This window comes from Grus americana, chromosome 6, assembly GCF_028858705.1.
Source record: "Grus americana isolate bGruAme1 chromosome 6, bGruAme1.mat, whole genome shotgun sequence".
Taxonomy (NCBI): domain Eukaryota; kingdom Metazoa; phylum Chordata; class Aves; order Gruiformes; family Gruidae; genus Grus; species Grus americana.
In genome coordinates, this window is record NC_072857.1 from 30,437,876 (window position 1) to 30,453,507 (window position 15,632).

Sequence of the window (15,632 nt, forward strand, 5' to 3'; positions counted from 1 at the left end):
TTCTTCAATAGGATTAAGTCTAAGTTTGGTATTTTCATATACTTTGAGGCAGTTTTGGGTACTTTTTAAAGGTAATCTTTTTATTTAGAGACGTAAGAGTGAATGGTAACAAATTATATTTTTAAGAAATGACAAGTCATTCATTACCACTTACTAGCAAAAAATCATTATTAAACCTGTAATTAATACAGTACATTTTTTTCTCTTAAAAGCAACACACTTTCTCAAGTTCATTTAATAGAATGTTGGCAGGGCTTGAAAGAGCTTGGTTGATAGTTTCCTCCATTGTTTAAAAGATGGTACAACAAACCCAAGAGCATATGTATGTCTTGGTTTTTTTCCCCCAGATTGAAGTCAGGTAAACTGCTCTGGCTATGTTTTTTGATCCTTCTACATAAGTATAATAAAAATCAAAGAAACATGTTTTTGCCTGTGATAGACTTTAATACGTAAATTATAAGTACAGAGTGAGCAGCAGGCTTATGTATGTTTCAGTTTAGTAGTTAGTAAGTATTCAGTTGTCATATTTGATCTTCAGTGATGGCCTCCATTCTTCTTTGGAGGAAACAGTGTATATTCAATGCCAAGAGCTATGACGAAAGCTGCAAATCCCCACTTGAGTCCCCTAGTAAAGACTTCTGTTAAGGTGACGGGTTTTGCAAAGCCACCCATGTATCTCCAGGCTTCATTACTAGAAGAAAAATGAAACCAAAAGAATAAAACAAGATCAGTGGAGCCACTGTGATAAACATTAACAGTGTTCGGGGGGGGGGGGGGGAATGAAGGTATTTCAACTAGATATACATTGAGACTGTAACATTTCTATCATTTAAGTATCAGGAGTTGCCACAAGTAAAGTTCACTATATTAAATCTAATCCTTTATGGATATAATTTGAGATACAAGTAACCAGCAAACAACATAATTCTAGTTACAGAATCACCTCCCCAAACTTATGTAATTGTTGTATTCTGTTTTTACTGTTTGAAACAAAATCAGAACCCCTTAGCACATGCATGGGATGGAGTTACTACAAAGGCTAGTCACTGTGCTAGATAGTATCTAGCATAGTTCAATCTTAAAAGGGAAAGTTTTTCCAGCCATAGAAAACTCATTCTAGTGTGGAGGCACTTTCTGTTTTACAATACAACACAGGGTGAGATAACCCTACTAAAACTGATTAAAAAAACCCCCAAAACTGAAAAGATTGTGTTTAGCTAAAAAGCTACAGAATGTTTACAAAGCTCACACTGTTTTGCCTTACTGTTTTCAACCTACACTGTTATTGAAATGTTAGTCACTGCTGTAACTGTCTACAAGTATTCATGTGTAGCACAGCCAGCGTAATCTATAGAGATGGGCGCAGTTTGTCTCTTCTAAGGACTCAAAATCCTTAAGAAAAAAAACCACCAAAAACATTTGCACAGAAACAAGTAATAAAATCAGAACCATCATTTCAGGAGAAGATACAGGGTTTTTGAACAAGGTGGTCAAGTATTTATGTTCATAGATAATACCCTTGTGCAGATGGTTTCTGCACAAGGTTTCTGTGACTAGGGATGAAGGCATATTGGCAGGGAAGAGTATCTTCTAGATGCTAGCATAGGGTACTAACTGATAAAAACTTAGGTTTCCAAATATGACATCTTTCACACAGCTTATTCTGTATTGAATGTGTACATTAATGTCCATTTGCTACAAAGGTGGAAAGCTGATCCCCTGTTAAAAGGAACTTAATATACCAAAGAGGGGAGCCCTAGAAAGGGTTACTTTTTCAAGACTTCCAGTGCAAGATATTAATAATGCAATCTTCTTCCAGATGACTGAAGCAAATAACTTGAAACTTAAATTTCTCCTTTGTTAAGGAAGATTGGCATGATACTTGTAGTTGTCCTATGGAACTGAAATATTACCTTACATAAAATCTGAAAAAGTTCAGGAAGAATCATCTCATGCTTTAAGAGTTTGACTTTGTTCCTTATTTCAACTCCTCACATAATTGGCTCAATCCCCTCCTTTTACCAGAGAAACATTTTTTTTTTAATCTAGGAGGGGCAACAAATGTTACACAAGCTTTTTTCCAGTTTGCTGTTTTGCAGCACTTCCTGAACTTGGAAGTGTGTGCACTAAAAGTCAGTTTAATTTTTACTAAATTTATAATATTAAACCATGTCCATTTTTTAATGGGAATAAGCCTGTTGCTTGCTGAAAAAAAAAAATTTGTCTGAAGCAAAGGAAAAAAAAAAGCTAACACTGCTTGCACTCCACAGAAACAGAGGCAACATAAGTGTGACACAGGCCTGGAAAGTTCATTGGTAAGCGATAATCCTAAGGACTAGTATCTCAAATGATTCTTATCATCATCAAAACTATGTTTTACTCTATGCTATCAGTCTTAAACTGTTTCAAAGGAAGGAAAAAAAGTGCTGTCAATCCCAAACCCCTCCAGAGGTTATAGCATGTCACAAACAGATGATGTTTGCTCTTACATTTTTCTTGTGGTGATTTGAAGTAAAAACTTTTCTATAAATGCTCCTGGAATAGTTTGCTTATGCAGTTTTTCCCTTACAGACTACACAGCACAAGACATCTAGCATTTTTATTCCCCAAGATTAAAGAGGACTTAGGCAAAGTATTACATAATTCATGATGTGGGAGAAATATGTTAAGCCCTGTTTTAACAGCTGCCTAAATGATCCAGAATTGCTCTAGCTAAAAAAGAGGTATTCACTGTAGAGTGGGAAAACTTAATGGAAGATCAGATTTTTACCTCTTATGTTATTTACCTTATCTTCCGTTATGTCATTCACTGCTTAGCAAAATGAAATGCACAGTTGAATCAAATTCCACCTTGTATACTAGTATATTTCTTCTTTTCAAATAAAGGCCTCCTGTTGTATATGAGGAATGCTATTCCTACTCAGAATGTCTATGTAAGTTCCATCAACTTCAGCAAGATGTGAGCACACAATCTCTTTGCAGAGAAGGGATAGGTTACTCGTGTGTGCAAGACCTAATATTACTTATGTGTTTTGGTGGATGAGGTATTGGTCATTGTGCCTGATCTGTATCATCATGAAACATCACAAAGCACAAGGGTGCCTTGCAAAATGTGGAGACTGCTCAAGGTGATGCAAGGCGTGACCTCCATGCAAAAAAGTCAATAAAGACTTAACTGAAATTCTGGCTAATATATTCTAGATGCATTTTCACTATTTTTACTAAAGAAAGAATAATCTGCAATGACAAGGTACAGTTGATGCTATAAGATGACATATCAAGATTATTTTTGAGGCTCTTACACTTACCGAGCCCACGGATCCCTAAGACCCCGTTTAGCTAGCCTTTCCTGGACCTTCTCTAGTGGAGTACCCTCTATCTTCCATTGCCTGTAGTCAGGGAGTTCCATTTTGCCATGGCCATGGCCGTGTTCATTTCCATGCCCCATACCTACAAGAAAAGATAGGAGTTTTTTATTTCTCAGAGGGTATCAGCTTATTTTCACACACTTGCAAAAAACAATACCTTGTACAGGAAAAACAGGGAGATTATAAGAAGTATTGCAGAACACATACCACCACATGAAGCATCTTCTGCAGTGTATGTAGTACACTGTAGAACAAAGAGCTAACAGACTTTATTGCATTTCAGGAGTTGGTGATTAAGCCCAAGGCAAACTGTGTAGACTTAAGTGTTACTGTGTTGTAAGTCACCACCACCGTTATGTTCATGAAGCAGCTATGCAAATTTTCTGTGCCAGAAAAACAATTGTTTCTAATGTCTATAAATGCATTTTAGCAACATCAGGGCCCACCAATTTTCAGGCTTTCCAGAGTACATAAAAAGCTCTGAGTTCAGTTTGGAAATTTCTAATTTAGGTATGGCAGAGCTATGATCACCAGGCTCTGAAGAAAAACATGAGAAAAACAAAGCCTTTGCTCCTCAGCTCCTTTTAAGTTGCCTCCAATTCAAACATAACTGTGGCAATAAACAGGTACAGGGTAGATGAATGGACAAGGAGATGCACCTTAATAGTCATTTCACCGGGCTGGGAAATATATGCTTTATTTAGATACACCTTTGAGAGAACTATAAAAATATTAAGGTTCTCATTATAAACATTGAGGGTGGATGGGAAGGTGAACATTTTCACTGAGATCATGAAGGACTGGAAGAAAATAACGATGGCATTGAAGTCTCTATTTTCACAAAGCACCCAAGACTTCTTTGAGCCAGGATTCCCCAGTTTAGCACGTATGTCATATCAAAGAACAGATTTCAGGTACTTCATTTTTAGAATTGACTGGAACGCGATGATGCCAAGAACACAGCTTCGAAGCCTGTAACTCTTGAAGACCCCAAGCCCTGGAGGCAAGCAAAGAGGATTCTCTTGCAGAAGGAAACCTGAAGAAGAGCTCTAACGCTGTCGTTACCCGAAAAGCTCCCCCCAAATTAAACCCCAGTCTACACCCTTGCCAGGAGAGCGGCTTACGCGCACATGCACACTAGCGCCCACACGCCGCGGCCAGCGGGCTGCGCTGCAGCACCAGCCGGGCGCTCTCCGCTAGCAAAACCAGCAAAAGCAGGGCCGAAAAAGCGCCCCGAGACCAGGGGGAGGAGGGCACGCACAGCGCCGAGGCCCTCTAGCCCGGGCGGGGCAGGAGTCCGTCTAACGGAGCGCGGATAAGGGCCACGACGGTTGCGCGAGGCCGCTCCGGCTCGGGGGCCCAGCCCGGTACAGCAGACATCTCCGCCACCCCCTCCCAAGCCCGCACTACGGACACTCTCGGGGTGGGCAGCGGCGCAGGCAGGTCCCGGAGGGCGTCCGGGCCCGTTTCCCCGTGCCTCCCGCCGACGGGCCCTCGATACCTGCCCGCTCCGTGACCCTCCTTCAGGACACAGCCGCCACCCGGAAGCGGAAGTCGGCGAAGGACCGGTCGCTACAGGAAGCGTAGCCAGCCACGAGGGTTCCGGGCAGCTTCCGTTCCGGTTCTTCCCACTGTCTTGGCGAAGGCGCGAAGGCAACAAGGCCGCTGCTCAGCCCTCTGCTGCTCGCAGCATTCCGGTTGTAGTTTGACGAGGCAGGTCTCGCACACAGAGCGGCGCCACCGACTCTGGTGGAGCAGCTTTGGAGGGGGGAACGAGGAGGGAAACGCGGAAGAGAAAGCCAATCAGTGCGGGGCTTGTTGGGGGCGGGAGCGGCCCAATGGGCGGGTGCGTTGTTGAGCTGCGGGGTTGGCAGTGGCTGGAGGTGGTAGCGGAGGAGAAGAGGGTGAGGGGGCGGCGGCAATAGTAGTCGGTACCGGAGCCGTTGGGGGGTGGGGGTGGCTGGCGGGGCCTGGGCCGGCAGCAGGACCGGGCCTGCAGCAAGGATTCCTCCCCACCCACCCCAGCTGGTTGGCCGTTGCCTGCCGGTCGTTGCCGGGTGCGCGAGCGGGGACGGAAGCCTGCAGGGTCTACGCGTGCGGGGGCGCGAGCCGTTGTTCCCCCCCCTCCCGCCATCGCCACCGCCGCTTGCTGGGGTGCGGGGCGCCGCGCTCGGCTTCCCTTTCTGCCTCTCCCCGCAGACGGCGGCTCCCTAGGCACCGCAGAGGGGCGGGCAGAGGGGAGCGTCCCCGCATCCAGCGGTTATGTAAGCCCTGGGCCCGCGAGCCCCCGGCCCTGGCCGCGGAGAGCGGCGGAGCGGCCGCGGGGCCCGGGGCAGTGGCCTCTCGCTGCCTGCCCTCGGGGTTCACCTTGTCAGGCGAAGAACTTGTGGGGGAAATCGGACGTGCTCGCAGGCCCCGCTGGCACCAGGAGCGCACTTCTGGTTTTCAGTGGATATTTCTTAAAAGAGCATCGCCGTTTCTTTCCGTAGGAGAAGTGGGGAGACATCCTGAAATCCTGGAACTGCACTCAAAGGTAAGTGAAAGTTAAGAATTCTCTTGACAACTGCTTCTTGAGTGAGATGGTTGCATGGTTCCATTGAGAATCTGTCTCTAGGGAGCTTGGCGTTTTGCATGCCGTGGCTGTGTAATTATGAAGTATTGATTGCATTAGTATCTGGATAATTAAATTATTTTTTATGTTCCTCAAGGTTGAGTACATAGTCCTCTTCATCTGAAAAGAAACTACTCGGTGAATTATAAAGGCTTAAATCATTCTTCAATTGTAAATGATACAATAATGCTGTTTCTTTATAGCAGAATATGAACTCTGTTATATTGCTTTCTGATGCTCCTATAAGAATGAGAATAATCACTGGTTTATATCATCATGCTGGCAGAATCTTAGGACAGACTGTAGTGCGCTTTTTTTTTTTTTTTAATACCCTGATGTATCCCTACTTCTGGGTTTCAGGGTTTTTTTAATAGAGATTGGGAGTCTCTATTTTAATAGAGAATTGGGAGTGCATGAGAAGAGTTCCAGGAGGAATGCCATTATCATGTTATTAACAGTGAAACTGTTCTAAATAGAGTGCCATCTGTTTAATCCAGACTGCCTGTGTCTGGTTTCAGCATTGAATGTCTTTCACTGTGAGATAAAGTCTGCAAGATTCAGAGCAGTTTCTTCCACTCTGCGGGTGCAGTGTTAGGGTGAGAGGAGACACATTTGTTTTTCTGTAACATATGTGGGGTGGAATTGCAGGAGAGCTCTTTATTTGTGAGGTACCTGGGAGTTAAATCTCTGTGTTATAGCGAATTAAGTTCTGTCAGATTACCTGTGAAGTATTTTGTGTTTCTTATTGTAGCTGAAAGTTAATGGATATATATTCAAAGTCTGGCATCCGTGAGGAATGTTGATATTTTCCTCAGAAAAACATGTTCAGTGATACATAGACATGTTAGGTACCAGACACCTTGATTTTATTTTTTGAAGGAAAAATACAAGTCCTGGGTTTACTTATGGGTTTGTTTTGTTTTGTTTTCTTCATGGAGCTTGGATGCATGAAGCCATACTTTCCTGATATTGCTGACTCTATCAACATGAATGTTCAGTTCTCATCACAGAATATTGACTTTGTGTGACCTATTGCAGTCAAACAGAATTGTAGCAAGGGAGTGTGCTTGGTAAGATTCGTCTTCAAATACACTATTGCTTTCAAGGTTTAATGAGGTTTTGGGTAGCTGTTTCCCACCCACCTAAGTACATAAAAACTCTTGATAGGAACACCTGTGTGCAGTTGATAGATTTGCTCTACCATGAGGTTGCTTAATGTTTTGCTTCCTAAATTTCCTTTTCTTTCAGTATGGACCATACTCTTTCCTTTCAAAATAAGACTGCAAATATGAGTGATGTGATGTTTTGGGAATATAGGAAGCTTTTTGAAGCTGTATCTTCACCAAATAAGTGAGTTTGCATAAATTCAAGGGGGCTTACAGTCTTGCTAGAGCCCGTTTTTGAGAAGGACACTTCACCATAAATACAGTGTCAGTCTGAAGAAATTAATAGTATATACAAGGAACTAACATAAAAGAAATTTTCATCTTGTGTAAAAAATGCTGGAGGTCCTTTAGGAAGGGAAGGTCATTGGGACTCCATGTACAAATAATCAGTACTTTTGGTGATTTATTCAGTTGCTTTTTTTGGTACTATTCATAGTGGTGATAATTACTGAAAAGATTAAGTGTTCTGGGATACAGGTATGTTAGCATGTATCCAGCCATGCTACTTATGATTTGCTGGGATTCCTGCTTATGTTGCTAGGTTAGAGGAATGTGGCAGGGTTTTCTTGAATTTCAAAAGCCTGTGTTTCCAGAAACTTGTGTTGATACGTGTTCTGGATTAACAGATTGTGGGATACGTAATGCGTACTGCTCTTCTCTGCACGTGCATATAATATTTTCTCTAGCACTGAACTCTATTTAATGGTATGCTCATCATGATGGTGTTGTGGAGTAGAGCGCTGTGTGACTGACAGTGACCTGAAACATTTTCAGGTTTTGAGATGACAAAAAAAGGTTGTGGAGTTGTTTTGGGTTTGTTTGTTTGTTTTCCTCAATATCTTAATATGTATTTGAACTACTTAAATACTGCATCTTTTTTCCCCTGAAATTGCATGTTATTTTCTCCAGCTTTGTATTAGTAGTCGTTTATAAGTCATTGGAAGCCTTTTGTCATTTGAATAAAATGGTCAATCCTGCTTTAATTACAATACTGATGGAAAAGATCTTTAGTCCACCTTGGTTTCTTTGGATGTTTTTAAAAAAGGCTATGAAAGGTGGGGAAGCAAATTATCTTCTCAGGCAACATTAGAGAGCTAAATATTTTATGGATAGTATCACAATCTCAAACCACTGTTTCATCTCTTTCTTGGAGAAGTGATGTGCTGGAGCAATAGTCTTAGTTTCCTTCTGGTTTCTTTTTGGCAACACAAAGACCGTTCTTCACAGGAACAGCCATACTGGGCTAATCTGCTATTCTCTCTTGAAGCCTAAAGCCCTGGGATCCTGGTATGTGACAAGACTATTATTTCAAGTCCTGCTTGTCTCCCACAGCTAAGCAGTATTTGACAGCACGTACTTTGTTCTTACACTCTTTTCCAGGCAAGCATATAGGGTTACTCCTTAGGTCAGCTCTCCCAGTCTCTCAGTGGGAATGGTGTTTTGTACGGATTTGTATTTCATGGATACACTTAATTTTTAAAAACTTTTGAGCTCATGTATGGTTTTTTGCATCTACCATGTTTTCTGGCAGTACACACCATACTTCATGTATTGTGTGAATAAGTCATTCCTCTGTTCTGTTTTGAACCTGTTATCTGAGAACGTCATATGATACTCCCTGTTTTCTGTACGAGGAGGGGCAGAACTGTTTGGCTCTTTACCAAACAGTTTGATATGAGTTTAGAATCTTTAAAAATCAGAGTAATGTGTTCACTCAAACACTTGTCTGGGCAGGAAAATAATTTTAGATTCCATTAATTTTCTTTATGCTTGTTCCCTTATATTAAGATATGAACTAGTATCAGGAAGTGAAGCTGGAAATTTCCCCTACTGACTCCTGGTGAAGGAAATCTCTGCTGTAGGAATGATCATTTAAGAAGTCGTCCTGTGACCCTTTTCAAGAGAAATTGATGTAAGCAGAGACAGTCATCAATAGTACAGTTTGATTTACTACTTCAGTCAGTTATTTTAATTTCTAAATAGAATAGTTACAAGAAGTAATTCCTGACTTAATGCTGTTTTCCACAGTGTTTCCTTTGCAGTTATTTTCTTGTAGTAGATAAAATTTCATGCAGAATTGTGTTCAAGGAAACATTGTCTTCTGAATTGTGTAAATTGTTTAGGCATTTCATGTAGACTGTAAAGGTAGCTATAGAATAGAGATGATGACTTTAAGAAAGATTACAGGTGTCAAGTATTATTGGAATGATCTGTTGTTTTTTAGTGAACCTTTCTTTTGTTGTCATCTTTGGCAGAGGTAGAGGATCTTAAAAAATGGAATTGCAGGATGGTTGAGGTTGAAAGGGACCTTTGGTGATCATGTAGTTCAACCCCTTTGCTCAAAGCAGGGCCAACTAGGGCAGGTTCCTCAAGACATTGGTTGGATTTTGAGTATCTTCAAAGACAGAGACTCCACAACGACTCCAGGTAACTTGTTCCAGTGTTTAAACATCCACATGCTGAAGAAGTTTTTTCCTGTGTTTAAGTGGAATTTCTTATATGTGTTCAAATAGGTGCAAAGTTCTTTTGAGAGTGAGAAAGTATTCAGAGTTTGTGCTTGTATCACTAACTGGAGGTAAAGTAGAGAGCTGGTTGAATTTTTCTTTCTGCACCTTTGCTTGGATAATTCATGCTTCTAATAACAAGGCAAATAATTTAAAATGTCTTTTTTTTTTTTTTTTACTGTCATCATGGGACAGATTTATGGGAGTGACTCAATTGCTCTCCTTTTCTGTATAGAATTCTGACTGTAGTTTTTAAACTTGAAATATAAAGTTAAGAGGTAGAGGGACACTTCTGGTGAAATATAGTTATCTAGTAAAATCCTACTGTAAACCAGAATTCTCTATTGCCAGCAGTACCACAGAGAAGAGAACATATAAAACTTGATCGGGGCCAGATAAAATAATACACACTTCGCAAACTGTTCTAACACATGCTGCCAGTTATCAATAATAGCAAAAGTTTTGTATTGTAAGGAAAATTGCTGTGTGGCTGTTAGTCATTCTTTTGTTAGAGTTACATTTTTCTGTCAAATATAATGAATTTGGGCACAGGGGTTTTTTATGTTCTGTTTTTGTTAGAGCCAAAAAAGATAAAAAAGGTGTGCTACAGATGTTTATTATGTGACATTTATGTTCATTTATAGTGTTTTAAGAACAGTAAATTATGTGGTCATGGAACATATTTATCTAACAAACCATGTAGCTACTTTTAAAGTAATCTGCATCTCTTAATTCAAAGCCACTGTTGAGTAATTTGGATCTCATGTACCCTGATGAAGGATTAGTCTGAACTCCACAGCAGTGCTACTCTGTCACCATGAGAAAATATCCTTTTCTTCTGAAATCTTATGTTTCTCATACTATGGATTCTATTTGAAAATGTTCATGGGAATAAAAATCACTTACAGTTATCTACTTCAGTAGATATTTTATTAGTAATCACAATTTGGGCGATTTGTAAAAGACAGAACTGTCATTGGCAAGTAACTTTTTTGGTCTTTCCTTGATTGTTTTCTGTTCTGCAGGCAGTCCAGCTTGCTCCTGCTGCCCACTGCCTATGTTAGATCTGCAACCTTGATCTCCTGGTGTGATTCTGTAGAGCAATACGGATTTTAGGGTGCAAATGCATTAGCTTCCTTTTGCGTGAAAATAAGAGAGCTAGAGACATTTGGAAGGAGATCGCACTAGGGTAGTGAAATAAAATGTCAGGTGAATAACTATTGCTAAGTGGTAAACTATTTATTTATTTGTTTTTCCCTCAGTACTGAATATCATTACTTGGAAAATGGCAAGTTCCCTAACTGTATAATACTCTTCAGCACAGGACCTGATGGAGATGGTTGGAGCAGTTCAAACCTATTAAAGCACTCTTCCAGGAATGCACTCTTTCTGCATATTCTGGGGTTTTTTTTTCCTACAGGACAGAGTACTTACACAATATAAAATGAGATGTTGTTAAGCTATACATGTGTTTGACTAACAGTGAATTTTGCAGTCCAGAAATGCTATATCTGTGTTCTTGTGTGCAATCTCCATAATTTAGCTCATCTTACTATGGCTTTAGTTTACTTACTGTGCTTCTTTAGAAAACTGGTTAGGTCTTCTGCAGTGGTGTCTTCATTATGTATGGTTCGTGAGTTCTTTAAATAGTTATATATTACTGTTCCTCTGAATTATATTTAAGTGAAATGTATGACATGGACATTTGTGCAGACTGCATGACTGTAGTTTGCTGATTCATACAGGGCAACGTTGATACTTCTGGGATTTTTTTTTTTCTATTTCCATTCCCTATGTTTAATAGTTTATGAACTTTAAAATGTAATTGTATTTTGGGTCTTTCTTCCCTCTTCTGCCCTGCCTTGACCCATATTTGGGCGGGGGGAATTATTCTACATCTGTCTGGAAAGACACTAAGAAAGTTTAAAAGAATGATCTTATTTGTCATGGCCATTCAGCTGAGATGATACTGGGTTGAAAGATAATGAGGTGAAATATGTGGAAAATTTGCTTGTGTTTTTCTCTTTCCCTGCTTCATTTATTTCCTTTTTATTCAAATAAGTTGGTTATTTCTGAGAGTTCTGGTGTCTGTTTCTTCTTTCCATCTCCACATCTTATTTTCTGTTTTGTCCTTTCAGTCTCCTTTAGGTTTGAGAATATCTTGAGCTTTAGGAGAGGCTGGAGAACAGCCTCTCTGCATGCTGCCTGTGTTCTGATTTGGAATAGGGGCCACAAGGTAGAAAACTTGATTTAGAAAAAATTCTGAAGAAACTCATAGTAGTTATTCTAGCAACTTTCCTAAATATCCTAAGCACAAGATTTTGGAGACACGTGGGCATGAGTGTAGCAGATTTTGTTTTAGAATTAGCTTATGTTAGCTTGTCTCTAAATTTAAATATGATGTTTCCTGCATGTGAAAACAAATTAGCTAGAAATTATTTTTTTTTTTTTGTATTTTTTTAAAATGTGAACTTTGTAAAGATCTGACATCTTATGACCAGTACGCCCCTTGTGTAAGCTACACTGGTAATTCCACCATCTGCTTTAAACAGTGTGGTAGCAACATCGTGATGGCTGAACACAGGAGGGTCAATAACCGTCTAGCTGAGACACGTTTCAGAAGGTAGGAGGCTTTTATGTAAACTTAGTTATGGAGGGGGTGGAGTGAGCAATTTATCAAGCATCCTAGTGCATGCCATCAGAGTAGGGCAAAGAAGAAAAAACTAAATTTTCAACTTTGAGTTTTGATATCTCTTTATTACTCCTGGTTAGGGGTATGCTTTTTTGAAAAAATATTTGATGCTTCTGCATATGACTGTTCCTCATGCTTTATGGTTGGAAACACACATGTAGTTAAAAATAGTAATTAAAAAAAGCTCCCTGCTTAGAATGGTAGTTGTACTGGTCTTAGTATCTGCACATAACTTAATGAAGTATGTCAAATCGCTTGGTAAGTGTGGATATCCACTATGCAAATTTTGCAGATGAAAATTCTTCGTGCTTCTGGCACAGTTGAAGCCAGTCCTAAGATTTATATTTACTTCTGCAGAATTAAGGCTACAGTGTGAATTTCCAGGCTTCTGTTGTAACTGTGTTGCTTTGCTAAAGTATGTAAAACTGAACTTCAGTAGACAAAACTGACACTTGTGTTTGTAGTTAGAACCCAGTCTTGATAGTACAAGGCTTTCTTTGTACAGAAGTGATAGTGTAAGAGTAAGAGGGGATGTTAATATCTTTTCAAATTCTTAATATTTTAGTAACAGCAGTGGGATAGACAGATGATTGGTTAAAGTCTATTTACTTTAGTGAAATTACACAGGAAGTGATTAAAGAGATTGTTAAGTAATAATAGTGTACTCTTTTACATAGAAATGTAAGGCATGCTGATGAAGGATTCATCTTAGCAAAACCTCATATTTCTCTGTGTGTAACAGTGGAGAGCTTTCCATTGCATTTTTTTAAGATGTTTGGTTGAGCCGGAACAGCATAGAGACGTGAGCTAAATATGGACACAGAGGAGTGTGAGGGGGGTTTAGATGTGGAATGGAAAAATGACTTGTTCCTTATGTGCTTGGATGGTTTTTTTTTTCCCCAGCTGCTTGTTTCTGATTCTTAGCATAGAACAGGCCTTAGACAAAATTGCTGAGCTTCCAAAGCTGCTTCTAGATTGTTAATTGTATCAAATTCCATTTGATAATTATGTAACTGACAAACCATTGTACCTGAGTGGTCTCCAATGTTGCATCTGTGCAATAGTTTCAAATAGTAACATCCTTAAGTTTTTGGAAGTTATTAATACATATTTGTGGTAGTTTCTTGGGAAGATCGCAGAATGAGGTGCTGTTTTAGTCAGATTTCATGTGAGCCACTCTAATAGCTTAATTCATGTTAATGAACTGCTGCACATTGCAGTGCAAATCTTACCACGTCAGAGTAGCAAGAGCTTCATGAAAATACCTTAAACAGTTAAGTGTTACCTATGGAAATACAAATAGAGATGGGAATGCTGCGCTGGAGGCTAAGTTGAATGAAAGTTGAAAAGAAATACCTAAAATACTGAACTAATTTAAGCTAAGCATTCATAAGCTGTATTTCTGTGCTGTTTATTTTCATAGATGTTCTGTGACAGCAGCCCGTCCTTTAAATTATAACTGTCACGTGCATTTCATGATTCTCCAGTGAACAGGATGGCTAGTAGCAGGCTACTACTACCTCTTCTGTTTCCTTAGGTCTGTGTGCCTGCCAAGGCTTGTTTCATGTGCTGTGACTCTTCAACTTTGTCTTCACCAAGGTTACTGTAAATACCAGGTGAGTTTGAGAAGCGTCTGTTTATCCATGGAATAAGAGAACTTCCTAGCTTTCTTTTTGTTTGTTTGAGGGAGAAGGAGAGAACGAGATTTTCTTTCTCCTTACCATAATCAGTGTTAGAACTTGAGACAGCAAATAATTTTTTTTTAAATAATTTGCCTTTAATATTTGCCCAGTCTGTCTAGCTGATTGCTGGAATGTGAACACTTTAGGCACGGCTTGTTGTCTGTGAGTGTCCAAAGGAGCAATTGCAGGGATAACTGAGATGCCCTTTTGCTTTTGCAGGTGTTGAGTGGACTTGGAATATGCATTGGAGTTCTTTAAGATGTATAGTAGTCCTAGTGAGAATAACTATTACTGTTACAAAATGTGTACCTTTTCTGCACCAATGGTGAAAATACATCTGCAGTCATTCTTTGTACATACAGAAATGAGACTTTGTTGGATTGTTACAGTCACTTCAGCCATAGAAAAAGGTTTTTGAGGCATCTCGGTGTTTAAATGGTTCAAATGGCAGCTGCATTATACACACGTATCCTGTGTTCCAGGAATCACTGCACTCAACTCTGAGAGAGAGTGCATGCTTTGCTTTTTTTGCTGTCTATATAGGTTAAATCCTTTCAGTTAGCTAAATGTCTACTATGTTTTTTAGCAGTTAATTTTGACAGTTTACATGGCAGAACTAAAATTACTATACTATTTGCCTTTTTAATTGAAATTAATATGTTAGCATTTTGTGTCTAGTTTTTAACTTGACAAGTTAGCCTGAACTTAAACTCTGAAATTTTTAGGAAAATAGTTGGAGATGCTCAAATAAATTCCATACTAATGTTTATACATTAACTTTGTAATTTTACCCTTTTTTTCCTAGCTACTTCAATATTTAAATTGAGTAAAACTCATGATACTAAGGCAGAAAAATAAATGTGCAACTATGCAATTTCACATTTGTTGTGCACAAAGTCCTAATCGGGTTAAGGTCTGCGGATGGATTCCAGACTGAGTTAGGGGTCAGTGGCCAATGCTAATGGGCATTCATGCTGCTGAAATTGTGTAATCAAGTATTGTGCTGATTGTCACAGGGTGGTTTTTGTGTGTGTGTGCATGCTTTACTTGGCGACATATAATTAACCAAATGTTCAAAGGTTGTTTTTTATTTCCTCTGCGCCCTTTTTCTCAGATGTGCAGGTTTTAGTCTGTGCTAAAGACAGAACACTGGGCTTGATGTAAGAAATCAGAAAGAAGTTCAAGGAAACCTAAGTAGAGAGGAGGGTGCCTCTAGATGTTAATGTTAATTTCATCTAATAAATATCTAATAAATTCAGATTTGATGTGTGTTGCAGAAAACTTTAAAATGATATGTTGGTCAGTGGGGGAGTGAGGGTGCTTTCCCCCCCTCCCCCTGCCCCCCCAGCTACTAGGAAAGAGCTTATTCAGCACTGCTGCTTGTACTTTTACTGAAACGTTTTATAGGAACTTTATCACATTTGGCTGGTGGAGACGTGTGCGAGTGTAACAGTCAACTGCTCTTATCTACTGATGATACTCCTATGATTGTAACCTACCAGAGACTGTTTTTGATAGCTTATTTTGATAATAAATTTTTGGTCTTGTGAGAGAGAGGAGGGAATAGATCTTAAATGGACATTATCATGCTAATTAGGAAACCTTAATC

The 15,632-nt window shown here is 39.7% G+C and overlaps 2 protein-coding genes across 16 annotated transcripts in view; one reads left to right on the top strand and one right to left on the bottom strand.

The window, feature by feature from the left end:
• Nucleotides 1-59: 59 nt before the first annotated feature.
• Nucleotides 60-5,010, bottom strand: NDUFB3 (NADH:ubiquinone oxidoreductase subunit B3). Of its 3 annotated transcripts, none has more exons than XM_054830042.1 (3): nucleotides 4,870-5,010; nucleotides 3,309-3,450; nucleotides 60-691 (listed from the first exon to the last, which is right to left on the bottom strand). In XM_054830042.1, the coding sequence occupies exons 2-3, from the start codon at nucleotides 3,446-3,448 to the stop codon at nucleotides 535-537; spliced, it is 297 nt and encodes a 98-aa protein (XP_054686017.1). In that variant the 5' UTR covers nucleotides 3,449-3,450; nucleotides 4,870-5,010; the 3' UTR covers nucleotides 60-534. The 3 variants fall into 3 exon arrangements, with proteins under 3 accessions (XP_054686017.1, XP_054686018.1, XP_054686019.1); XM_054830043.1 differs by having other exon boundaries at nucleotides 4,874-5,006; XM_054830044.1 differs by lacking the exon at nucleotides 4,870-5,010 and adding an exon at nucleotides 4,217-4,391.
• A 191-nt stretch (nucleotides 5,011-5,201) lies between these two features.
• Nucleotides 5,202-15,632, top strand: part of LOC129207999 (hyccin 2) — a 78,522-nt gene continuing 68,091 nt past the window's right edge. For 3 of the 13 annotated variants that reach the window (XM_054829987.1, XM_054829986.1, XM_054829982.1), the window contains exons 1-2: nucleotides 5,311-5,901; nucleotides 13,879-13,957. The gene's annotated coding sequence lies outside the window, so the exon portion shown is untranslated. The other 10 variants (XM_054829985.1, XM_054829994.1, XM_054829981.1 and 7 more) reach the window with 10 other exon arrangements.